This window comes from Aquarana catesbeiana, linkage group LG09 (genome assembly GCF_042186555.1).
Source record: "Aquarana catesbeiana isolate 2022-GZ linkage group LG09, ASM4218655v1, whole genome shotgun sequence".
Taxonomy (NCBI): domain Eukaryota; kingdom Metazoa; phylum Chordata; class Amphibia; order Anura; family Ranidae; genus Aquarana; species Aquarana catesbeiana.
The window spans coordinates 205,304,271-205,332,042 of NC_133332.1; the positions used below are offsets into that span (position 1 = coordinate 205,304,271).

General features: G+C 40.8%; 1 protein-coding gene across 2 annotated transcripts in view; it reads left to right on the top strand.

Moving 5' to 3' along the window:
- Window positions 1-27,772, top strand: part of COL5A1 (collagen type V alpha 1 chain) — a 280,359-nt gene that overhangs the window by 171,468 nt on the left and 81,119 nt on the right. For both annotated transcript variants that reach the window (XM_073599596.1, XM_073599597.1), the window contains exons 27-31: window positions 5,702-5,755; window positions 10,157-10,201; window positions 10,956-11,009; window positions 23,585-23,692; window positions 26,777-26,830. In XM_073599596.1, coding sequence (XP_073455697.1) covers window positions 5,702-5,755; window positions 10,157-10,201; window positions 10,956-11,009; window positions 23,585-23,692; window positions 26,777-26,830 — 315 coding nt within the window. The remainder of the gene's footprint in view (window positions 1-5,701; window positions 5,756-10,156; window positions 10,202-10,955; window positions 11,010-23,584; window positions 23,693-26,776; window positions 26,831-27,772) is intronic.

Consider the following 27,772-nt stretch of genomic DNA (forward strand, 5'->3'; position numbering starts at 1 on the left):
GTGTCCAATTGGTAGAAATGTGTGTTAATTTCATGTCATGATAGTCACCCAAGCCATTAATAAGCTTAGCTAAGTTTGCAGTATTTAGGCTCTGTAATTCCACACCTAGATTTAAAATTTTGCATGACCACTGATAGCAGAATTTCTTCATGTTAGTGATTGTTACAGTACTAATGCGTGTATCCAAAGTATTCCAGCAAAGTTTGGGCTGGCTGCGGTCAGTCACGTGCCCCTATTCACACTGGTGCGACTTGTCATGCGATTTGACAGTTCCAAATCGCATGACAAGTTGCACCCCATTGCCGGCACTGGAACTATTCATATCATTATGAAAAAGGTTCCTGCACTACTTTTTACCAATTTCATTGTGACTTGCATAGACTTCTGTTAAATGAAGTTGGCAGTGCAAATTGCACTGTTGTGCGGCTTTGAAAGTAACGCAATTTCAAAGCCGCACTGGTGTGAATGGGGGCTAAAACATGGAAGCTGATTGGTTACTATGCACAGCTGCACCAGATTCTTTGTGCACCAGTTTTAGTAAATCTCCCCCTCAGAGTCTTGTTAGCACCTCTTCTGTATGTGTTCATTGGGTATTGATAATTCCAGGGTGTAGAAAATCTTATCTAAGGATGCTAACCTAGAAGTAGCTTTGAAAAGTATTGACTCATTATAGCTTTTCTTTAAATGTACATGAATACTCGGCCATAGAGTTCTAAAAAGTCTATAACCTTAAAACCTTATCCACCTGCAGCAAAACTGTTGTCAGAAAGCGAGGTCATAATTGCAACTATGAGCCTGTGCCGCATGTGAAGCAAACCTTGAGATCTGTTATTCAGTTTGGCCACAGGGTGGCAGCGCTGCTCTGCTGAGGAGAGACACAAAATTTTTAATAATAATCTCTGCAAACTGATACATTTTATTTTAACTGCTGATACAGCTTTGGAGGAATTAATTTCTCTTCTGTTACTTAAAGGAGACAAATAAATGACCACCTAAAATGGATTTATCAATAGACCTAGGTTGATTTTATAGGCTGCCAGGGTTTAGATGATGTATTATATTACATCTTCTAATGGCTTTAAGCCTTATTTACACTAGTGTGATTTCAGTCGCAGAGAATCACATGAGGATACAAACCACATTTTTTTCAATGGTACCCATTCACATCATTGCAACTCAGCACAGCCTAATTTTGGAAGAGGGTCCAGTACTATTGTGGTGTAATTCCAGCATGATTTCGGCCCCATAGGCTATACAAAGCCAATACAAAACGCAACCAAGTTGCACTATATAATCACCCTGAAAATCTGATCCAATTGCTGCAGCAGTAGTGTGATCCAAGCCTTAATGTGCAGGAATATATAATTAATTATCAGAAATAATCCCTTGTTTATAAAAAGTTGGTTTACATAAGAATGTTTTTTCTTTTGCAAGCTTACTTATTACAGAGGTCAGTGGGCTGATAACATAGGGCAATGGCCAGCACAGCAAAGTGACATGAATGGCCTTATTATCTGGACAGGTGCATCAATTCTAATGTCACACAGGCAATTCCTCCACTGGCAACACATTACCAGCAGCAGAATCACTGAGGTGCAACAACCACTTCCCTTAATGCCCATTGCTTCCCTGTTGGCTTAGCATACTGCAGAATCTCACAGAATCCCACTCCCTAGTGAGGGAGCAGTAATAGGGCAACATCTCTCTAATCCAACCAGGGGGGGAGTGACTCTACAGGAGAAGGCAAGTAATCTCAGAATGAACGCACTCATCTGACAGGGTCCCTTCAAACGTGTTGGGAATAATACTTTTTATCTTTTAAATGAAATAGCACTTTTCTTTTAGCTCAGCTTGCAAAATATCAATTCTCCTCTTGCGCTGAGATCTAGTTTCCCTTCTTGTGTTTCTGGCTATTTTGCAAGAAACCGTGGTCCCTGCATCTAGCACGGTATGCTGAGAGCTGTAGTTCATCATCATCATACTGTCCCTTCTCACCTACCCAGAGAATTAAATATTTTAAATTTCCATAAATCTTCTATTTCACCTTCATTTTTATTCCTGGCATCTGACAGACGCCACTGGCCATGAAATATTCTCCGTTAAAATATGCCAAGAAATATTTTCTGTGCTTCTCTCTTCCTCTGGGCGGTAAAGTAGAAAGAATTTATTTTAAAATATAGGAAACCCACCCGAGGCTTGCTCTGACAGGCCGCATTTCATTAGTTGTCTTCGGAGGATGCAAGGCAGTTTAACTCTCTGATGCATGGCTGGTACACCACCAGCTGTACAGGGCAAATGCCAAGCACTTTTTTTTAACCTTAACACAACAGCCGATTGGGTCACATAGGTCTTCTACAGGGGGAGACAGTGAGCACTCTGTGTCCTTTGGGGAGGTTTCTCTTCACTTCCTGTTCTATAGGCAAAACAGGGAAATCCTCAGATTTGATGGAATTCCGGCGTGTCAGTGTGCTCCTACTTTATATCAGTGATATTACTGAGATGAGAAGGTGCAGCTATGTTGCCACCTTTTTGTTCTCCGTGGGACATCTACCTGCTTTTATCACTACAATAATATATAATATAATATATTATTACTCTTAATGCTTTTATAGTATATATTATGGTGCAGGAGAATAAACCTTTTTGGCTTGTTTAATCAAAAGCCCAACACCAGCCAAAACATTATCAGTGGAGAAAACATTACAGAGGATTTAACACCTCCTCTCCCCTACTACAGACGCACAATCTTGCGTGGCATCACTATCTCCTAGCACTGAAGACACTAACCCTTACAGGTTTGTGCAGCACATTGCTTCTTTGTCCTCTGTCCTGGTCTGCAGTTACAGTGCAGGCTGCAGACAGGACTGGATATAAAGAGAGCAATGCTGGCTTGGTGTGCTAATTGCTATCAGAAAACAAGGAAAGGGAAGGAAAAGAAATAAACGATATTTGCAATGTTTCTTGTGTATTTGGCTACATTTAAAACTACAATTATCTTTTAATGGGTTTAAAGAAACAAATAGGTGGAAAAGGTTATCTTTTATGTTCACTTGGAGCCTCTCTTTCCAGTAACAGCACAGTTACACTCATCACATGGGATGTGAGAGATTGGAATCTCTGCACAAAGGAGGGGATGTGTTATGTTACATTTGGTGTGAAGTCATGCTAACCTGTTGTCAGCCAATTAGAAGGCGGCACTCCAGCAATTTACCTGTGATGAAATGCAGCACACTGCCTGGGGGAGCCAGTTCAATGTCACACCAAGTTTATTCTGAGCTTGGAGAGCTCAGGGCAACATGCAACTCATACACCAAAAAGCCTCATATATAATGGAGGAAAATGTGTGGCTTCAAGCACCCAATACAATTTCATTGTTTTATTCACAAGTTTAAAGTATAACAGCTGTAATCTGATTGAATTTTGTGAGCATACTTATAGAAAGCTTCAGTATTTTTATTTGCTGTACTGCTGTGTGCAATCAGTTCTACGATTTCAGCTGGTTCAGATGTAAAGGAAAAACAATGGAGGCTGCAAGTGCTGACCCTCTTCTGAAAATGTGACGTGTCAGCTGTCATGTTTATCCAGTGGCGTCAATAGTTTGCCACTCACCTGGAGCAAGTACCTAGATAGGGATTAGGGCGTTTTTTTGACTTTCTAATTCTCAACCAGGGTTCCTCCAGAGAATGTTAGGGTTTCCTTGAATTGTGATTGATGTACCTGCATAATTCCCGAGCCCAATGCTTTTGGCACAGCCAACAGCATGACACAAATGATCTCTTTAGCTATCTGTAAGCATGGGATTCTGACCACCAATTTAAGGGGTATTTTTTTTCTGACACCTAATAAATTGGTTTTAGCAGGGGTACCCAGAGACCTGAAAATGATTTCAAGGTTTCCAGTGGGGTAGAAAGGTTGAGAAAGGCTGTTCTAATGTGTGTGCTTATTCTGGCACAGAGTGGCAGTTGGCATTTGCAGGAGGTTAGAAATGGCAGTGTACAAATTTCTTCCCATACATGTTTCCTTTAAAAAGGGGGCTTCTGCAGGGTCCATAACAGAATTGCAGACAGGAAGCCCTCTGTATGAAAGGAGATCTCTACCCTCAGCATTAATTCTTAGTTATTATTTGCGTATGAATTGTGCATCCAATTGATCTGTGTATTCAGCCTTTTGGGACTGAAGGAGGCATAAAGAGCACATGTCTAGAGAAAGTTTGGAAGCTGCCAGTGCTCACTTTTTCTAAAAGATACAAGCCCCAGAGCTCCCATCCTCATCTGGGCTTTAATAACCCTAATCAGTAAATCTACTGATGCAGCTAGTGAATTCAGAAGTCATGTTCACCATACTTTTTCCCCTCCGTGGCTCAAGTAACAAAGTAAGGATGGCATGGACAGCTTGCAGTTTTTTCTAGTTTGCACCACAGTGGGATCTGATGATCTGACAATGAAGGAAAGAATATTTCCATCCTTCATGGGTGTCAGGGGCTGCAGGTGTCCATGCTTCTCATAATCTGAACATTACAAATAAATGCACATATTAGCCAGCACACCAAGGATCCTCAAATATTAATAAGTGCATGAGAAATTCTACACAACTTGCAACTGTGTTTACTGGTCCATTACTATTTTTGCTGGCTGTTGCCCGTAGGACTTTCCGATACAGTGGAGTTTATCGCCAACCTGTGTTCCCAATAATAAGAATTGGTTTTCTGGTCTCAGAAAATGAGGCAGACGGCAGCAACCGTGATTGCAGAACCCACTTTGTGGCCCTTTGGAATAGTTATGTAATCACCTACAGGTTTACAGCATCTAAATCCCACTATTTCGGTTCAATGTTTTGCCGTGCTCTACGTGCGCCACTGCTAAGAGACCCAAATTCTTATTCTTTATTGTGTGCCTGTGTGTTTTTTTTATTTTGTAAACAAATACGATTTGAGGGGTGAAAGCAGTGCAGGTTGCTTGTGTCTCAGGTGGCCGTATGCATATTCAGCAGAAGCGTGTGCGGGGCTGTAATCGGATTGAAGCAGGGAGGTAGACACTGTGAGGTCTCTGTCTATCGGTTGCCAAGCAACAGCACAGAAACTTAATTCAAAGTTTAGACTCTGATCGGGGAGCTTGGAAAAACAAAGACAGTGGCACACGCTGTGTTGTAAATACAGGCCCTTGGCTTGCTGCGGTCCAGATTACTATTCCAAGTAGGGGGAGGGGGGACGGGCCAGAATTTCTATTTGAAGTGGACCTGTACTCCTGTGTTGACGTAATGTCTTGCTGCAATGGATAAATAAAGGGCAAAAAAAGTCCTTGACTTCCCCAGAGAAACTGCTGCTTCTGACTTTTCGACTCCTCTCTGAGTAGCATTGGTCAGGTGATCTCTGCTTTAATAAACTTTAAAAGCAATCACATGACCAAATGTATAGGCTTTATCATTGCTTCACGTTTGCACACAGGTTTGCTTTAACCATGAATTTATAATTAAAAAAACTCAGTTAATGATAAATATCTCACATGTTCAGCAGAACTACAAGTCCCAGCAGATCAACATGAAAACCTAATGCAAAGTTCAACTGCAGTGTACCCCACAGTCAGAGTGAATTCCTGTGACGTACACGAGCCAAAACAAGTTCTGCACATCAAAAGCAACACAATCACAGGGGGACTTTTGTACTGAATACTATTGACATTATATTTTGTATCATTACCTACAGGGTCCTGCAGGACCTCAAGGACCAATCGGGTATCCAGGACCTCGAGGTGTGAAGGTAGGCGTTGCTAATGGGTTCCTGGGTTTTTTTTTCTTTTGGGAACATCTGTACCAATGGCCATCTGTCTATTGTCTTGCTATTCCCTGACTCTTAAACTCATCACAAACATCTGGGGCTTTTACACAGGCCTTGTAAAGATATAGTTCTTATATTACTGTGGAAGGTATAGGAAGTCTGTTGTCATGCCTTGCTATCACACCTACAGAAGAGAGCAGACTACATGGGTGCAATGGCATGACTGCATGTTGATGACTTTGCAACTTCCATGAGTTGAAGCGTAAAGTAAAACTGTTTCCAAGTAAACAAACAATTTACAGAAATGTAATACAGGTGATCAGAGGTTCTTCTACAGACCTTCAAACAGCTGTATAAACACTCAAATTGAGGAGCTCTACACAAATAGCTACCTTTCCTGGTCAAGCCTGGCAATGATCCTCCTCCCACTTTATATTATTGGCTCAGCGCTATAAAGGCTGGCTTTACTAGGCCCAAAAGAGTCAACTTTACCAGTAAAAGTTGCCATTTCCACCCTTGGATGGGTGGAGTTATAAGTAGAATGGGTCACATGGAGTGTGGTTATGAGGAAGTGGTAAATATAAAACTGTAGTGAATATTCACCAGTATATGTTGGCAGATACAGAAATGTAAATGTTTTAGGACAACAAAAAACAAATTTCAAGCTTTAACCCTGAAGCTGTTGAGTAGCCACAAGTTCCAGCATCCCTTTACAGAACAAGCATACAGTAGGAGAGAGCAGCCTGCCCATTTATTGTGCCGCCTGTGGCAGTGGAGAGGTTAATTGGGAGCTGACTCAGGCCAGCCTGTGCAAAAATGATGCCAGCCGTCCTCCAGCTTCCTCTCCTGGCTGCACTTCACTCTTCTCCATTAGGGAGACATTAAGAGTGTGAAGAGCAAAATATCTGCCTTTCGAGCTGTCATTAAACTAAGTGAATTATTCTGCACTGCCACTGAGAAGGGGGCTGCAGAATAGCAAAAATTCTCCTCCAAAGTGTCATAATTAGATTTCCTAAAGTGGAGATGGATTGGTGTACTCTCGGGCTTAATGGAGACAACTTACTACTTTATTTATTTATTTTCTTGTGTGTCAGAAGCCATTTGCTGTCATTGTGCACTATGAGCTCAATCACAAATGGGTTTATAAATGGACACACTTTCAATTGCTGACACTTTCCAGTTCAAGTTGAAGACTAAAGGGCTACTTTGAGGAACCCATGAAAATCGGGTCTTCCATCCCCCAGAGCTGTATTGTAATAATTATCCTACTGCCAAAGGTACCAGAATACATGAGATCACTGTTATATTATGTCACTATATAAGCATACAGACAAGAGAAAAAGTACTGTGGAATGTCTATATGACAGATACTGAAGTTACACCCAGCATACAGAACATGAGAAGTGCTAGTGTGCAACATCCATATTTACAGAATAAGAAGTGATACCGACAATAGCAGCCAGTATACAGAACAGGATATGTTATGCAGCCTCCATAAATACATAAAGCAAATACTGAGGAACACACTCAGCATACCGGAAAAGGGGAGTTGCAACATCTGTATATACTGAATAAGAGCAAATATTGAGAATTATATTCAATGTACAAGCAAAAATTAGTGGCATTGTGCAGCAGTTATCCATACAGAATAAGAACAGATACTGGAAATTGCATCCAATGTACAGGACACGAGAAGCAAAACTGTGCAGCATCAATATACCAAGATATACCAAGAATTAGAGCTTGTATACATCAGGTGCTTTAGGGCTGCTGAGCGCAGTCTGAATGCATAGACAAGGTAAATGCCTTGTTCCTAATTAGGTCAATGCACACCACCACTTTACATTGGTGCACACTGGAAAAAATACTGCAGTGCTTTTTTTCAGTGCAGCATGGCACAACGCAGTCCGCCGCATTGCACCATGCTTGTGACATTCCATTAAAGTTTAAAAAAAAAAAAAAAAAGGTTTCCAGCACATTGCCACCATAGCCTTCTCACTGCACCTCAGCAGGTGCGATTTAACGCAGCTGCTGGTGTAAACAAGCCAATTATAACCAGTGGATAGAGCAAGAGAAGTGCTATTTTTCAGTATCCATATATATGGAATAAGAACAGATACTGAGACTTACACCCGACATACAGAGATGAGGCAGTGTCTATATACTGAGCACAGAGAAACAGAATTGTGAATTACGGTAAAACTGTTACAGTACTTAGGCAGAATCAGACTGATTCAGATTTCAGGGACTAAAGATATATCTAGAGGATACACTGAAGGTATATATGTCCTACAGAATGCCATCTCTAGAGCCTTAAGCAATGATATCAGCCCAGTAAATAAGGATACACTGTACAGTAATTTCAGTGCATTGTGCAGTACACATATCTCACCAGTAGAGTGCGCAGTGATAGAAGCATGATTGGCAAAAGAGATCATTGCTGTTTGAGGACCTCTGCTGATTACTTCTTATAGCTCCTGTATAAACATCCCATTTTACAAGTACTTGACTAGTACAGGGAGGCTTTATAATTAACAACTTGAAAGCCTCTGATAGTGTTTTCAATTTCAGAAAAGGCTAGCTTGTCTGATTTGTGCAATCTTCAATGAACAGACAGGGAAGGATCATTTGTGACTTTAGATGGATCGATTAGTGTTACATTGTATTTCTTATCATCCTCCTGTCAGAGGCTGGCAAGTATCTGCGACTCAGACAGCGCTCACTTTCACCAAAGCAATAAATTCATGAAAATATAGTTCTGACAAGGATCCAAGACATTAAATAAAAAAAGTGGAGGGGATGACTTTTATATTTCACACACCCTTTTCTTACAGACAATTTTAAGGATAAGTTCTGCTGCGTGATAACAAAACTGTGTTGTTCCACAAACCCAGATGAATGATAAAACTTCTAGTTCTAAAACCATTACGACGCACTTCCAGAGGGTTGCCAATGAATCTTTTTTTTTTCCAGTATAACTACTAATGTGAACGAGGACCAGCAAGTACTTTTCTAAGTGTCTCTGTAAATTTGGACTAGCAATTCCCAGTCCAGGCTTAGGCCCCATACACACTATTAGATTTTCTGCAGATTTTTGTCTTCAGATTTACTAAAACTATGTAGTGCAAGGGCCTGCCTGATTGCATACAAATTGAAACTCTTAAGGTTTGACCTTCTATTATATGGTTTTGGTAAATCTGAAGACAAAAATCTGCAGAAAATCGAATGTGTATGGGGCTTTAAGAGACCGCAGGAGAATGTAAAATGTTATACTTGAAAACTTGCTTGATTTACCTGGCTATACGAAGAGAAGACTGTTATAAGTTTGCTGATATTGTAAATAAAGATAAAACCTGTAAAGAGTGGGAATAGAGGGACAATCTTCCAATAGGTATGCCGAAAGTTTAATGAGAAGAAAGTGTCTCCGAAACTGTGTCACCTGGATTAGAAAATAATATGTAGGAAATGAAAGGTAAAAAATATATTTATTTGTTTTTGAATAATACATAGTATTTAAGTCAGTTCTTCCTTTACTTATAACTGGTATTAATGTTTACGTAAAACCTAAAAATGTTAAGGTCTGTTAAATATACCTTTGAAATATTTTATTATATCTGTTTAATAAGTGAAAAAAATACTTGCTAGACCTCCTACTTCTTATCTCGGACTACAAAATAATTGGTGTCCATATTGTAGAGATGAGGAGAGTGCAAGGGTTTGAGTAGTTTAGCAAAAGATAACTGGGCAGGGCTGATGCCACTCAGTCTACAAAAAAAAAACCTGTGTATTGTCAGCCAAAAACAGGATTTAAGAGCCAATCTAGCAGATCAACAGGTACGTTTGTGTGCAGGTAAATGTGCATAAATGGCAGAGATTTACTGCATTTTTTTGCCTTGACATATACTTTTTTGTTAATGTAGCACCAAGATCTACTGCAGCAATGTACTGAGTGAGACTGTACGGAAGTTATAAAAATATGATTGTCAAATACTGGGTATAAAAGATTGTGGGCTGGGAAATCTAGGTACCGCAGCTGGTATAATTGTATAAATATCAAAAAAAGGAAAACAGATGGACAGTTAAAGTACCAAAACGCTGCAACTTACATTGATATTACATCCAAAATGTTAATATATAACAAGAATTAAGACACTTGTCCAATGGAACTTACAATATGAGGCAGAATAAGTCTTAGTAATCAACGTTTCTGAATTGAGCAGAAGGAGTTGAGTGAATTGGAGTCTTAGTAAAGTCTGTAGATCCTACTAAAGTGGATAGTACTGTATGTGGTTACAGGTGATGGATACACCTAATGTGAAATTACAAGCTTCGCTGCAAATTGTCTTGCTTTATATTCATTTATCTATTCTTTTGTTTTCACAGGGTGCTGATGGAATACGAGGCTTGAAGGGTACAAAGGGAGAGAAGGTAAGTTACTAAATGCTATCACCAGCCATTTCGGTGTTGGGATGGAGGGGGGGGGGGGGGGGCGCTAAGTGTGCATTTTTTAGGGCGGTAGAAGACAGTAGAAAATGAGCATATCAGTGCATCTAAATTTTCACAAGGTGATTCATTCTTACATTATAGAAAGTTGTTTTTCATATGCTTTAAAAAATATGCTCATCCATGCAAATTCAGGTGTAAATTCTAGTGGCAGTACACAGTAATTATGGGAATAGAGTTTTCAGGGCGAGAGGTCTTGCTGGTTACATGCATAAAGATAGAGATGGGGGCAGCCCGGATGAAGCAGCTGGCATATTATAACATGCTCTAAGAAAAGTTACAATCTATACAGAGAGGTAAGTCTGGGGTAGCTGTGTAACTGTGTAACCTGTGAGAATGATGGATGAGAAAACAGTGAGAATCTGGAAGACATTGTACAGCACATATAGAGAGATATGGCTCCCTATACCTTCTATCTGCTGAGCTTTTTGTCCCACCAGCCTGTTATAATATCTCTCTATTAATAGAATTGTGCTTGAAAACCATTCATCTCCATAGACAACAAATCAGCAACCCAGAGGCTATTGGAAAAATTCTAGTTCCTTCCTTGTCACCCTCCAGTGCCCAGGGAGCCATGGGCATGTCAATAAACCCTGTTCCACCGCAGAAATGCACATAGCTGTACTGTAAAGAAGCTGCAACTAATTTTTTTTTCTTTCCATGTTTCCCCTGTCTTTAGGGTGAAGATGGATTCCCTGGATTTAAGGGTGACATGGGGCCCAAAGGAGACAGAGTAAGCACTTCAGTTGAAAGTTGTTCTATTGTTATGTTGCAAAGAGCACAAACTACATCATGTTGTGTTAAAGTTCACATTGCCATACATAGAACGTTCCATCTATGAAATTTCATGCAAAGACTTTAAAGACATAATGAAATAAGACCAGTAATAAGTACAGTCAGACCAGGCCATGGTGGCAGCACAGGGCCACTGTGCTGTTCAAAGAGTGAGATTGCCACTTGTTCAGAATGCTTGTAGCATACTTTTCTACAAAGCAGAATTTCATAATGGTCAACTAAGCCAAAAACAACCACCAAAACACAAATGTACACCCTTTCCTTTTAGGAACTCTGAATGACAGTGGTCTCTTGCTAAGATTGAGATTTATGACTGCAGAACAGACAGAGATATGTAGGACACTACAGGGAACAGAGAGAAATGGGCTGCATAATTTGTCAGGAGTCCAATGCGTAGCCAGATAATATGCAAATTAGGGAGTGCAAATCTGACTGGCATGTGTGCTGCTAAATCCCTATTTTAGATTGCATTCACACTTGCGAATTCAGCGAATACATGCAAGTGAGCACAATTAGCTGCAAGAGTTGCTTTTAATGGGGCTGACTACTCTACTGGGGTTCCCGCAACTAATTACACAGGGTGCATTTTCAAGTGTGAATGCACCCTTATTTGTACAGTACACTGAAATAGATTTTTAGACTGTGGGTTATATGCAGTGTATCCATGCACGCAGCATATACTATTACTATAGTTTACTATTTTTCACCAGTTTTCTTTTCATTAAAATCTGACTGCTTATTGCCTTATTGCTCAGTAGCAGTTTCTGGATCAGTTACCCTCTGTGTATACTTTGCAAAACTGTGCCTGGACTCCCCCTGCTGTGTGGCCAGCTTTTAATGTTTAATCAAGGTTCTGGATCCTGCGTTAGGTGCTCATCTTGGCACATTGTGCAACAAGTGTAGTTAGCCACGGGGTGCTATACAGGTCCAAGGCCATGGTCCATTCCTATGGCATGCCGATTCTGAGGACCCCCAGCAGTTCTGAAGGCATAGTTTATAGGGTAATCTACCTGTATTGGTCTTGCTTTATTTGGCCTTGTAGGTATCATTTATTATAGCATTTTCCAAATTAAAGTGGTAATAAACCCAAAACCAAAAATATAATATATTGCAGCTTACCAATTCTTAAATAGTGCCAGCATTCATTTTCATATTTTTTCCCCCTTTATTTTCACCTGGTGATCTAGAGAGTAACACAATTCCTGTCTTAGAGTTTCTCCACTCTGAGTACAGGAGTAGTGGACACCTTTAGACAGCAGCATTGTTAGTCTTTGAAGAGGTAGTGTTAGATGCAGCAGATGTGTATGGACTAACAAATTAAAGCTGAACTGCAGCTAACACTTTTTAACTTTTTAAGCAGTTACAGCAACTGGGTTTTTTTTAAAGGATAAAGGATTTACATTACTGAATAAAAACTGACCATTGTAAGCACTCCTGTCAGTGTTAAATGGTTTGTCTCAACCCTGTAATTGCCACTTCTACTGGACAGTTAGTTCTATAAACCACCTCCCGTTTGGCCAATTATATAAACAGCCGAACAGGAGTAGTGATGATGCAGGTGGCCATAACCGTACTCCCTCCAGCATCGGCCGCTCGTGTGCACTCTCTAGAGCACACAGCCATGCAATCTGTAAACTGCTGTGTCCATCTCTGTGATTGGTCACAGTGATCGCATAGTACCAGGGCCAGTCACAGCGGCCCTGAACCATGTGATAGATGCAGTTTTTCACAGATTAGTGAACCTCTGCCCATCTTTACTTCTTAGACACTCTAATGCCGTGTACACACGGTTGGACTTTTCAACCGGACTGGTCCGACAGGACGAATCCGTTGGACAATCCGACCATGTGTGGGCTTCATCGGACCTGCAGCGGACTTTTTCGGTCAAAAATCAGACGGACTTTAGATTTGGAACACGTTTCAAATCTTTCTGACGGACTCGAGTCCGGTCAAAAAATCCGCTCGTCTGTATGCTAGTACGACAGACGAAAACCGACGCTAGGGCAGCTATTGGCTACTGGCTATCAACTTCCTTATTTTAGTCCGGTCGTACGTCATCACGTACAAATCCATTGGACTTTGGTGTGATTGTGTGTAGGCAAGTCCGTTCGTTCGAAAGTCCGTCGAAAGTCAGTCGGAAAGACCGTCGGACCTTTGATGACAAAAAGTCCGCCCGTGTGTACACGGCATAACTCTCTGAGATGCCCTTTTTATACCCAATCCTGTTACTCCCCCTATTTCTTGATAGTACCGCTTCATTTACCAGCTTTTTGTTATCCTGTCTCAACTCTTTTGAGACATGTTGCTGCCATCAATTTCAAAATTACCTTATTTTTTTCTGAAAATGGTACCTTTTCTCAGTTTAAACATTTTAAAATGCATTTATGAGATTTGCAAATTATTACATTTTGTTCTTATGTAGAGTTACACAGCGTCCCAACTTTTTTGGAATTGGGGTTGTACAACCCTCAGACTCTGCTCCAAGTTCTGATATATCCTACCCTCCCTGTGTCAGGGTTGCGGATTGCTAAGTTGCCTAAGACGCCATTCTGTTCTCACTTTCTCAAAAACCTGGCCTATTGTATTAGTCAACTTCCATTTGCCAGCTTAGTAATGATAAAGGTCACACTGCCTTCTCATTGCTTCCCTCTTACTTTTTTCCCTTTCTGCATGCTATAAATGCCCCGAAACGTGCCTGCCTTTCTCATAAGAAAACTTCTGTTATAGGACTACTCCACAGACTTTTACCCTGAGATCTTCCGGCATCTCTGTCACTGGTATCCATCAGTTAGGCATTTACAACCTCTAGTTTGGTTTCCCCCATTTCCTCAGGGCATGCTGATTGCTTTCCCTGTACTCTGCAATTTGTCACTTGAGGTAGTTAATACCTAGTATGATGACAGGAAACTTCATCTTAAAACGTATTCCTGTTCCTCATCCTGCAACCTCTTTGAATTTGCCAAACACCTTGCCCTTGCAGTCAGTACCTTGTAGGTATTGGTTTAGCCTTGCATGTCCTCTTCCTAACATCTCGACTCTCGCAGTCCCTGTGCACCTTTTTTGCAGGAAGTTGTTCCTTTTAGTTGCCCGCTGCACCCTTTATTGTTCCTCTGGTGTCTTTATTAAGGCTTTTTTCTATGCAGAGCCCCCCTTTGTGTTCTTGGGGATTACCCTCTTAAAAGGAAGAGGATGTCTAGCATCATCTAGTTGTTTCCTCCCCAGCTTGACTGTTTCTGGCCTGTCCATTTCATTTATTGTATTTCAGTTCTTTCAATCATTGAGGAAAAAGCTACTAGGGCAGTTGTGACACCCACCCATCAGGTCATTCTGATATTTGCATAACTCCTCCCAAGAGCCAGCCCACTGCTTACCTAAGTTCACTGGGCTATGGATGCCCCCCAAAAAAAGACCCCAGCGCACAGCTCCAGTCCAAATTATTCTGCTCCTAAAGTATCTAAAAGCTCACAGCAGTTAACCAAACCAACAGATAAATAGATAAAATAACATGTCACTGATAATAATAATAAAGATAAAAGAAAACAATGGCAGCCATATGCTACACACGATCCTGAGATTAATTGGTTACTACAGCGCCTTGAAAAAGTATTCATACCCCTTGAAATTTTCCACATTTACATTTCGTCATGTTACGACCAAAAACGTAAATGTATTTTATTGGGATTTTATGTGATAGACCAACACAAAGTGGCACATAATTGTGAAGTAGAAGGAAAATAATAAATGGCTTTAAATTTTTTTTACAAAAGTGTGGCGTGCATTTGTATTCAACCCCTTTACTCTGATACCCCTGACTAAAATCTAGTGGAGCCAATTGCCTTCAGAAGTCACCAAATTATTAAATACAGTCCACCTGTGTGTAATTTAATATCAGTAAAAATAGAGCTGTTCTGTGAAGCCCTCAGAGGTTTGTTGGAGAACCTTAGTGAACAAACAGGATCATGAAGGCCAAGGAACACACCAGACAGGTCAGGGATACAGTTGTGGAGAAGTTTAAAGCAGGTTTAGGTTATAAAAAAATATCCCAAGCTTTAAAATCTCATGGAGCTCTGTTCAACCCATCATCCGAAAATGGAAAGAATATGGCATAACTGCAAAGCTACCAAGACATGGTTGTCCACCTAAACTGACAGACCGGGCAAGGAGAGCATTAATCAGGTAAGCAGCCAAGACCCCCATGGTAACTCTGGTGGAGCTGCAGAGATCCACAGCTCAGGTGGGAGAATCTGTCCACAGCACAACTATTAGTTGGGCACTCCACTCCACAAATCTGGCCTTTATGGAAGAGTGGCAAGAAGAAAGCCATTGTTGAATGAAAGCCATAAGAAGTCCCGTTAGCAGTTTGCGAGAAGTCATCTGGGGGACACCGCAAACATGTGGAAGAAGGTGCTCTGGTCAGATGAGACAAAAATTTAACTTTTTGGCCTAAAAGCAAACTGCTATGTGTGGCGGAAAACTAACAATGCACATCCTGAACACACCATCCCCACCGTGATGGTGGTGACAGCATCATGTTTTGGGGAAGCTGATACAGGGGAGCTGGTCAAAGTTGATGGGAAGATGAGTGAAGCCAAATACAGGGCAATCTTAGAAGAAAAGCTGTTAGAGTCTGCAAAAGACTTGAGACTGGGGCGAAGGTTCACCTTCCAGCAAGACAACGACCCTAAACATACAGCCACAGCTACAATGGAATGGTTTAGATCAGGGGTCTCCAAACTTTTTACTTTGAGGGCCACATTATATATTTTACAGATATTCGCGGGCCAAAAAAAAAAGTTATTTATAAATGAATCCTCAGCCATGGAAAAGAGTAGAATTTTAAAAAAGCCTGTCATTAGCGTGGCTGGATAGTGCACCTGTATCCTCCGCCTTGTGCACCAGGGCTAAACATTAGGTGTGCATGAGGCCTTAGATCTGTGTTCCTGTCAGTCACCACATACGTTTGTGTCCCCATCAGAGCCTTCTTGCCCATTTGTGTCCCCAGCAGAATCTCCCCACACATCTGTGTCCCCACAGATTCTCCCCACACAATTGGGTCCTCATCAGACTCTCCCTACATGCTTGTGTCCCCATTAACACCCCCCCCCCTGCACATTTCTACTCCCATCACAGCCACCCCCCACACATTTGTGTCCCCAGCAGAATTCCTGCCACACGCTTGTGTTCCCTTAGAGCCAACTCCCCACACCCAATAAAACCCCTCCTGCCTATGTCCCAATCAGCGCCCCCACATGTGTATCCCACATCAGAGTTGTGTTCCCCATCAGAGTCCCTCTCCCACATTTGTGTCCCCACCAGATCCCCCCTGCACACTTGTGTCCCACATTAGAGCCCCCCTGCACACTTCTGTCCTTATAAGAGCCCCCCCTGCACATTTGTGTCCCCATCAGAGACCCTCATACTCGTGTCCCCCATTATAGTCCCCTTCCCATATTTGTGTGCCCATCATAGCCCCCTCTTTACATATGTGTCCCCAATCAGAGTCCCCCCACACTTTTGTCCCCCATCAGAGTCCCCCTTCACACTTGTGTCCCCATCAGGGCCCCCCATGTACACTTATGTCCTCACTAGAGCCCCCCCTGCACACTTGTGTCCCCCTCACAATTCTGTCCATCCCTGTCCCCCCCCCCACATTTGTGTCCTCTATCACAGCCCCCCACACACACTTTGATGTGCAAAGCTGCAGCAAAAGTTGGTTCTACAAAGTATTGACTCAGGGGGGCTGAATACAAATGCATGCCACTCTTTTCAGATATTTATTTGTAAAAAAATTTGAAAACCATTTATCATTTTCCTTCCACTTCACAATTATGTGCCACTTTGTGTTGGTCTATCACAGGGATATGCAATTAGCGGACCTCCAGCTGTTACAGAACTACAAGTCCCATGAAGCATAGCAAGACTCTGACAGCCACAAGCATGACACCCAGAGGCAGAGCATGATGGGACTTGTAGTTTTGCAACAGTTGGAGGTCCGCTAATTGAATATCCCTGGTCTATCACATAAAATCCCAATAAAATACATTTAAGTTTTTGGTTGTAGCATGACAAAATGTGGAAAATGTCAAGGGGTATGAATACTTTTTCAAGGCACTTGTAGGTGAGGATCTAGCACGAAAGCATGAAAGAAAGTAACGTTGGGTGCCCCAAAAAAATAATCTGTAGTGATCTAACTATGGGGGTGCTTCTCTGGGGCCATAGTGGGTGCTCTTTTCAATCACTGAAAAACAAAAGGAAAGACAAGAGTGCAAACCTCATAGTGTAGTATATTAAGCAGAAAGCATTGAATAATTTAATAAAATACATCCACAAAGATAGCATGTGTGCTAGGCATAACATTCTGGGTTGCCTGGAAGCCAGGACTGATGGAGTGTAACCCAGATCCCTGCCTTGGCCACCGGCAAGGGGATGAGAGCGCACTTGTGATGGAATAAAGCCACTATCACTGGAGGAACACCGTCACTGATAAACAACCCGGAGGTGGAGGTCACCCGAAGTAGCCGATGTTCACATGCGTAGTTCACTGCCTCTTGGGATGAGGAGGTGCACAGATAGATACAACTACCAGTCTTGATCTGCCTGCATTGCATAGAGAAGCATATAAACCAACTGCTTATTTAAAAAGTTCCTTAGCATGTTGCTGGGGTGGGGTGAGATTAGGGCGCTATCAAGGAAGGCTAAATATAAGCAGATTGAACCTCAGCTTTATGGATTAGGGTTATTAGTGGTAAGGCTAATTAGGAATTTGGAATTATTAAAGGGTAAGGGTATTAAGGTTGAGTATTGTTTTGAATTTTGGTTATTTGATGGCGCTTTTACCTACTTATGACATACTAAGGAGCAGAACAGTTACAAACACAGGAAAAGCATGAGCCAGCTCAGAGAAGATGACATGGACTCCAAAGTTTTGGACTTGAAGATTTTAGAATATTTAAAAATATTCAAACTTCTAACAGGAACATGAAAGTTTACCACAGTTTTTGTTAAGATCTGTTCAGAAAAGTTATTTTTTTATCAGAGGGAGCGCTACAAAGCTGTGGAAGTCTCTGCACCATTTACTAACCTCCAGAGCAAAGCTATGTGGCGGTGCTCAGTCTGTTGTTTTAGAGGTTATATATTATTTAATGTAGGTTAATACAGTGTGTGTGGTGGAAAGAGTAGAAATAGATCAGTGCTTATGAAGAGAAAATATGGATTCCATGTCACACACAAACTTTCATTATTTACAACATCTGCATGCTTCCACCTCTCTGAGTTCCACAGTGAATAATTGAGTAGAACATGAAAAATCAGCCATGTACAGTTCAGGCTGGAGGGAATATTGTCACGTATCTTCTCACGTGCTGTGCGTCCCAAGCCGAGGCACTAAGAGCCCTACATCTTCTTTTCTTCCCCTCGCATGGAGGTGGTAGCCTCACTACAGGAGTGAACCATGCATGTCACAGTGCATTCTGGATACCTTGCAGCACACAGACAGAATTACTGGCCTCAGAATCTCACAACAAATGTCTGCCTATAAAGCTAATGAAGTACATAGAGGCTGCCCGCCAACCACAGTAAAGCGAAGCGTGGCTGGTTTTATGCTGATAATCCAAATTTTCCTTGTGTTTGGAGCTCAGGAGGGTTCATCATAGAACAATTTAGTGTTTGTTGGAATGCACATAATTAGATTTGTTTTGTTTGTGTTTGTAATGTAGGCAAAGTAATATTAACATATTGCTTCGGATAAATGAGACACTGATAATGGCTTGGGAGGAATTTGCTGGTTCTCGCCTTCTTGCGCTTTTTTTCATTCACGCAATTAAACATTTTTTAAGAGAAATTTTCATGGTCACAAAAATGCATTTGTATTAAAGAACTTTGTTCAACCCCTGAAAAAAAAGGGTTTCACCCTAGGCTTGCCATAAACGACTAGACAAACAAGAGATATTTCTACTTAGGTTTGAAAAGAAAAACTCTATTTACATTTTGTGTTCTTAACTCAAAAAAGAACCTAATGGCTTCAGCCTTCTACAAATCTCCAAATTCCCTTTTTTTTCTGTTGTGATCTGACTTCCTGTAGAGGATGCCTGTGTTTGTTCTCTATGATATCACTGTATGTAGGAATGTAGCTACCCGCTCTTGCTCACTCCTGAGATGGAGTAGGTACTATGGGATGTGTAGTGTGAATAGAGCAATGTACATTGTAGCAACTACCATGCACTGCTCGTTCCAAACAAATGGAAAGTGAGAGGGAAAAGAAGAAGTTCAGGAGCTCACAAGGACATTACAATCAGGCAGAAAAACACAGTAAGGACAACTCAATGAAAAATAAATTACATGACCATTAAGCAGTGGTTGTGTATAGATTAGATTAGTACCATTGTGGACATTTTCTGTTCAATTCTTGTCCCAAGGATCCAACAAGAAGTTCTACACGACATGACAGTACCCACAGGGTTATACTCATTGTAATTCACAAGTTCCAGGTCTGCTTCTAACCACTGGGGGGGTTCACAGTTCCCCTGCAATACTTTGGCTTTTTTTTTATCACCTGTGAAGTTCTTCTATAAAGTTCTTTACTATAACCACAAGTGTGAAAAACTCTTATAGTGATCACTTCTCTACATTCATTTCCCCACAGAGCATCTTTCTGTCGCTTTCAGAAGGGCAGCACCCTGAGACCTAAACAAGTCTCACTGACATCACACCTCTACCAGTCACAAACCTACCTGAAGGATAACACAACCCAGATCACCCCTACCAATATCAGACTGTACACCAGTCCAGTGCAGTCATATACACACTTTAGAGACCCAACAGGAAATTAGAGAAAATCTCCCAAAGTGAGGAAAATTCATTTTAGACAGTTGCCCTGGCATAAAATTCCTTGTTTTAAAATTTCCCCTTTGCTCTTTTTTTCTGGGGTCAGCTCTAGGATTTTTGATTTCCCATCACTTTCTTCCTTGGTTACAAACAAGTACAAACAGAATGGTGAATCTTTCCAATGGTAAGACAGACAACAATAAGAATAAAAGCCAATCGCTATTACAAAAAACAAAAAAGAAAATTTCATCATGTATTCATTTAAAAAGTCAGAGACCTGTGCTGAGAAAATACATACATTGTGATTGGTCAACTTTGGTCATTATTTGCCTGACTGTTATATTGAATACCTCCTGAGTCAGTGACTCAGAACAAGTTTGCAGATCAGAAGCTTTTTATGAATTGAAGCCAGGGACCGCTAGCATTTTCAGACAGGTCATCTGTGTCTTTAGTCCCTGTATTGGTCATGAATGGTTCACCTAATAGTGAAGAGTACAGACCAGGATTTGTCTTACTTGTGCGCTCACAACCTGACTAACGGTGCAATCAATAAATTAATTAACTGATAACTCACCTTAACCTGTGCACTGCATGGGGATGTTAATTGACTTGGCAGAATCAATGGTAATATCGCACCACTTGCTCTTGCAATTAATTATTTTGTGTATTATTTGCTCAGACAGACACCAACAATTAAAAGGAGAAAATGCAGATTTAATTATCATCCTGTTTAAAGACCTTCCAATCACAGGAAGTCACCTGGGCAATTTAAAAATCATGATTTATTTCTCTTTTAAAATGTCATGCTGGGTTGTAGAGATCAATAAAGCTCATCTGTGTTTTCTAAAAGAATTAATTTTATTTTACCTAACTTTAGGCTACATTTACACTTGAGCTGAGCGTTTCCAGGCATTTTTTCAAGTTTTTTTTTTAGGCATTTTTGAGCGTTTTTTTAAGCAGATTTGCAAATGTTATAGGCTTTTTTTTAACCATGTTTCATTTAGGCGTTTTTGCTGTGGCCAATAGTAACCTGTGTAAAGTGCAGAGTGATGCTAGAAAAGTGGAAGGGAGCTGCTGTTTGAGCTGAAAACACCTGAAAAAATCTGTCTTAAAAGTAGCTTGTACTTTTTTGAGCGACAGGCGTTTTGCTACAGGTGACAAAATTCTTAAATGTGAACAGGAGCCATTGAAATTAATGGGATCTTTCTTGTTGAGTGTTTCTGAGCATCTAGCTTCGAGCTGAAAAATGCTCAAGTGTGAACGGGGTCTTAGGGGTCAGTTGAGTCACAATCAGATCTTTATGGATAGATGGTAGCAGACCAAGGCTCCATTCACAACTGAGGGCACTGGAATCGCTGGCAGGAACACGGGAAAAAAACAGGACACATTCAAGATGCCATTATTTTTTAATGGCACCCCAAACGTGGCGGAATTTTGCCATGATTTTAGCGCTTTTTGTCACTTGAGAATCGCAGCAAAAACGCAACGCCAAACGCACCTGGCTCTGTGCCAAATTTTGGTACACAAGCTTCTTTGGTGCATTTTTGGAGCGGAAGGAGGCCCATTCAAATGAATGGTACTGCTCCAAAAAGGCAGTGCAGCAGGTGTCGCTGCAGTATGCTTAGGTGTGAATGGAGCCTGGAGTTGTTTTGCGACTTGACACATGTCAAGTCGCATGACAAGTCAAATCCCATGTATTTCGATGGTCCCCGTTCTAATTAATGTGACTCAGGTCGCAGCGTCTCCAAAAAAGGTTCTTGCACTACTTTGTTCCGTCTTCGATGCGACTTGTTCTCCATAGAAAGGTATTAAGTCGCAATGCAGTCGCATGTACATGTTTGACACCGCAAATTTGTTGCGACTTCCACGGAAGTCTACGGAAGCACATGATCTCTGCTCCTCCCAAATACATCACTTCCTATATTGATGTACGTGAGTGTGGAAGACAGGAAGGGGAAGTAACTAAGCAGGATAAGGAATTACATCACTCTGGCTAAATCGCAGAACATCAAAGTCGTTTTTAAAGTCGCATCAAATCGCATTGTAAAGTCGCAGTGTAAATCGCGCGACTTTGGGGACGCACTAGTGGAAACATAGCCTTAATTACACATTTGTGTGTATTTTATTTGTCTGGGGCTTTAGTGGCAACATTTCCAGTTCCAGCTCCAGCTGTATTTACTGCAAGAAAATCCCACCTTCTTTATTTTCCTTTGATTTACAATTCAGAGAATGCAGCAGGGAAGGTGATACTCCCTTATGTGGTTCCCACAACAGGGGCGAAGATCTAAAAATTATCTGGCATTAATATCTGAACGAAATGGGGTTAATTTACTTAAAGCAGAACTCCAGTTAAAATAAACAGTTACCCTTGCAGTGGGGCTCCCCATGCTTGCAAGGGTTCAATGTTCCTTTCGTCTGGGGGGAATATAAACAGCACCTTTACTTACCTTTTGTCTGGCTCTCCCAGCAACTGGCCCTCTTCTTTCTGATGCTCCGAGTTGTGTGTGGGTTTTTGGCATCCTCACTTACAATGTAGGACTGCTGGTCCTGCATTCTACGTAATGATCTCAGAGTGCTTGTGAAAAACAGAGGGGCAAAGATAAGCTGCTTTGGGGACCAGTCATGCAGTTGGGCACTTGAGAGAGTGAGAGATAAAGGTAAGTAAAACTGCTTTATGTTCCCTAGACAAAGAGCAAACTTGTAAGACTTGGGGCATGATGGAAGCCCCACTACAAGAATATCTTTTTATTTTAACTGGAATTCAGCTTTGGGAGCAGAGCATGGTTATGCCTGGTACACACGATGAGGTTATTGGACAAATGAATGTCCATTTTGTTTCGCATGCTGGTCTCTATATCAAAAATGAAGAGGTTACAAAAAGTCCGAAAATTCTCATCCGACAGAATAGAAAATCGGAAGTTATGTTATGTATTGTAAATTCGGACGAAAACTATCCTGATTCAATGAAGATCACATGATCTGGTATCGTACAGAAGTTTCATGCTTGTCCCAATGGATAAATTTGCATGAATTGTCATGATCGGCTCTCGAAAGTACCAATGATCAGATTATCGTACGATTGCTTCGAAATCTGTATTTTTCCTACAATTTTCTGATCGTGTGTATGGGCCATTAGTTTGCAAAATTAATTTCTACTTTTACAAATGCATTTTTCCTTAGCTTTGTTCACTTTGAATAACCAATCATGTTGCAATAAAGAAAAAAAACAGAACATTTGATTGGATGATTGAAGATAGAATAGCCTAACTTTAGTAATCACTTTGCAAATGAACATTCACTTTGATTAGTGAATGAGGTAAAGCTGCCCTGACTTGATTGGATATTCTGTGTAAGTTTAACTTCCACTAAGCTAAGAGAAAATTCTCCTCGAAAAAAAAAAATACACTCCTACCCAATGGCTTTTTTTCTCAATACAATACAACACTTGAAACGGTGGAAAAAGTATAACCCTTATATTATTGATCAATGCTGTTTGAGTGTCCATTTTTACAAAAGTGTATGAATAGAACCCAAAAAAGTGTTTCTTTTTTCACTAGTATTGTGTCACCAGGGAGTGGTGTCTGATTGCAGTCATTGTAAACCGTCACATTGCCAGAACTTGATGCTGACTGTAAACTGCCTCTGTATGATATATTCATTATAACTATGTAACTGTGTGTGTGTCACTAGGGTGAACTTGGTGCATCTGGTCCTAGAGGTGAAGACGGCCCTGAGGGTCCTAAGGGGCGTGGTGGTCCTAATGGAGAAAATGGCCCACTTGGACCAGCAGGTGAAAAGGTAAGGTCTTTTGAGAAGCGTTGGGGGGAAAAAGGGAAGGCATAGTAGCAAAACAAAGGACTTCACATAATGCAGCATTATAGAGCGTCAGAAAAATATTAGAAAATTTGCATGTTCATTTATGTTGATTATCAACAGTCATCACATCTTATTTCAGCCATTATGATCATTTGAAAATTGGGCTTGTAGTAGGGAGTAGTTGTCCTCCAAGCTGATAGGTGAAGGAAAGGTGGTGCTGGGAAATTCATGAATAGTTAGAGAGCAGATGGAATAGGCATTGCACTTGTCTTGTGTTGTCACAAATCCTATATTATGCAGCCACATACTGTAGCAGTGAGGAGGGGTTATATACGTTACTATACAAACCTTCTGCCTGGTAAGACATCGCCAGCATATGTGTTTCAACTGTATATTTAGCTGTTCAGCTTAAGTTGCCCTTTAGGTTAACATGGAAAATGAATGCTATATGTCATAAGTCTGTAGACGGTCATTGTTCTACCCCTGCCTCTGCCACACATGAGGGCAATGGCAATTTTTTTTCTTCTTATGAGAGGTCAGAGGATGATGTTAAACAACTTTTTCTATTATTACAGTCCTAATAATTGCTTTTGTTCCTTTAAATGGGAGAAGCTTTACCAAGCTTAAAATCTTCTGACAAACGAGCGGAGCGGTTGAGGAGTGTCAGCGAGATGGAGGGAAATTTTATAATTGCATGTACGTAGATAATGGTGGGAAGGCAAGGTGAATCTCTTACCACATCATTAAAAATATTTTCTCCGGCTAACATATGCCTGGCGCAGAACACAGACCTGAGGAGAAACGCTGATACAATAATTGGCTCACACGCACACTCCCCTTTCACTATTTGGCAGGATTTTTGAAGTAAGCATTTGCTCCTCATAGTTGCATTATAATGAGAACTTCAGAGGTAGAGAGCCATCACTTCTTCACTTCCTGCTCATAGCACTTTTCTTCTGACAGCTAGACGGGTGCAGACTGGAAAACGTGCAATTATAGCAGTGATAGGATATTTGCATTTTCTTCTGTCTTGTAACTCCAGAAGAAAATCTGATTGTTAATGTGGATATGGAGTTGTTTATGTACTCCTTTTATGTCAATGGGGAGATTTTTATGCTATAAACTGTTTTCCATGCTATGTCAGTGCAATGCTCAATAAGGCTTTCTCTAGTCACGAGGCTGTAGTTGGAGGATCCTGCTGTGGCAACTATGGCTAGAAATTGCATCATCTGAGTACAACTATCCATCAAGCAGACTTTTGCACTAGCGATATTACCTCAAGGAAGGTAAAAGAGACTTGCCCCAACACTAAGCAGTCCAGAAGTTTCTGAAAATATTGCAATTAGAAAAATAGCCTTGTAATTTATCAAAAAACAAGGAACAGGAACCAGAACAACATAAGAAAATGTATCTAAAGTATATCCATAGTGAGGACAGAGTTGGAAATACTTAAAAACCCTGTCAGGTTTTTGTATCCATGTCTTAGAGACACGACTGGAAATAAGATTATTTCTCCAATTCCATAGTCTGTTCAGCATGAGGCAAGATACTATGTGTGAGCAGAGGGCATGTTCAAGATGCAGGTTGTGATTGGGAGCGGATGCGTGGCAGAGGCAGGCTGTGATTGGATGAGGGGTGTGGTACCCAATACAGGCATGCTGTGTGCCTGCACCTTTTGACTTGGCAGCCAAAAGATGAAAACTGACCACGCAAGCACAGATCAGATCAGCTTCTCTCCTTTGTGTGGTCAGTTTTAAAAAGAGGGGGGGAACTGGCAAGATCAACCAGGTTTTTCAGATGGAATAAGTACATGAAAATGATAGAGGCTATCATTTATAAAATGCACATATAGGAACACACACACACACACACACAGGAAAAAAATATTTAGTGTAACATACAATTTAATAACAATAATAAGAGTTAAAGTGTTACTAAACCCACAACAGTAAAATCAGTCTGTATATGCAGTAAAGCATGCTTGTTATACTCACTGTGGAACCTAAGGAGTTAATCATCCGCATTGTGTAAAAAGGCTGTTTGATCCTGGCTTATCTGATCCACCTTTCCTCTGCTGTCCCCAATCTATCTCCTGATAAGAAAGAGCCTTTGGAGTCACTCTGCACATGCTCAGTTTGGTGTGTATTGCTAGAGATTTTTTTTTCTTTTCTTAGGAGGGTGCATGTGATCAGCACAGGGCCAAATCAGCACTGTTCAGACAGAGGGTCACGTGTCCTGTAGCCTCCTAGGACAGTCAGAGTAGAATAAAAACTCCTCTTACAAGCTGTAGTTAACCAAACACTGATAGAATACTGATATACTGCTGATGAGAAAAGGTATTAAGGAGTTTATATTTCGTAAAATAATTGCATTTCCATGTTCTGTGTACCGTGGGAGACCAGATATAGTGAATGCAGGGTCCTGGGTTTAGTAACACTTTCATTCTGAAATACACATTTTAGAGTTAAAAAAACTAATTAGGGTTAACTACAAATGTTGTTCTGCGTTTTTTGTCCCTTTTATAAAAGGCATTAAATGCGTGTTTTTGGTGCAAAGCATTTTTTTAATTTGTTGCTACAAATACGAATGACTGCAAAGTTTAAAAGTTTACATACAAATGATTAAAAAAAACAGAAGAAACAATTCTAAGGGAAGAAGAGAATGTGTTCACTAAGGGCCTATTCACACTGTTGTTTTGTGTTAACATGTGCATTACTGCAATTCATGTTACATGCCCTGGAACCCTAATGCACCTAATGTAAACATTTAGAAATTGAATAATGTCATTTGAAATCTCCATATTGGGAATGTATTAACTGCTAATTCAGAAGGGAACCCATTGGAGGAAACGCCAGTGCAGCATCTGACACAAGTGGATGGGCACCGCAGTCTCTACTGTATTCTGTTTGCTGAAGAGAGATGTAAAAAAAAAAAAATTTGACTTGGTCATAAATTTGTATGTGTTTTCAGGTTTGGAGTGATATTTCAACCACTCATTTTATTGCAAACATTGGACAGCTGCAACTCCCAAATATAGGTGATTTAACACTTGTTTCTCCTTTACAGGGAAAACTTGGTGTTCCAGGATTGCCCGGATACCCAGGAAGACAAGGTCCAAAGGTATATTTGCACACCTCAAAATTTGTGCCACAGATGTCTGTGATACCAGCATCTAAATGTTCCTAATTACCATCAAAGTGTAACTCCAGTCAAAGCTTTATTTTTAGTTTTGGATGATGTTGGAAAGGATTAGATCGTATGTCAAGTTATATTAAAGAAGAAGTATAGCCAAAGCCATTTTAGCTTCTACTGTAGGTCACAGGAGTGCACTTAGTTCTGCACTTCTGCGACCTGTTTTCAACCGACAGCAGGCTGAAGGCAACTGGCTTAGCCTCTCAGCGATCCTCTGAGAGCCTGAGCCAGCATCTCCCTCCCCCTTTACAGCCGGATGCTCCAGTGAGCACTGAAGGGGCAGAGCAGAGAGAGGTGTCTGACATTTACAGCCCTCTGCTCAGAGCAGAGGGGAGATCAAACACTGCTAGTCGCTCAGTTCTCACTGTAGAGCTTGAAAGATGCAGCATCGGATCAAAGCTGCATCCACCTAGGTGAGTATACTGTAACTGTTTTTTTTTTTTTTTTTTTTTAAAGTCCATACTTCTCTTTTAAAAACTGTGGCTGGAAAGATTTTCCCGCACTTCTGTCCCAGTAAAACATCTATCAACAACAAAAAAATAACAGAGGATCCAGTTCTCCCCTGTTTCAACCATAGTTAAAAAAAAAACTGTTTTAGCAGGGGTTATACGTAAAAAAATAGTTTTTGTATATTCTCGGTAATTCGGTACACAATTTTTTTTTTTTTTAATGACAAAGTGCACTAACCCATGACAAGCGATCTGGAGTCATCCTTCTGTAAAGTGATGAAAGCTGATTGGATGATAAAGGTATATGCGCATAAATTTGGTAATCTAGTTCCTAGTGTGTGTGCCAGGATTGTAGTTTTATGTGGTAAAATCAAACAGTAGTGAATTGTTTATTTACCCACCAGGGTTCTGTGTTATTGGT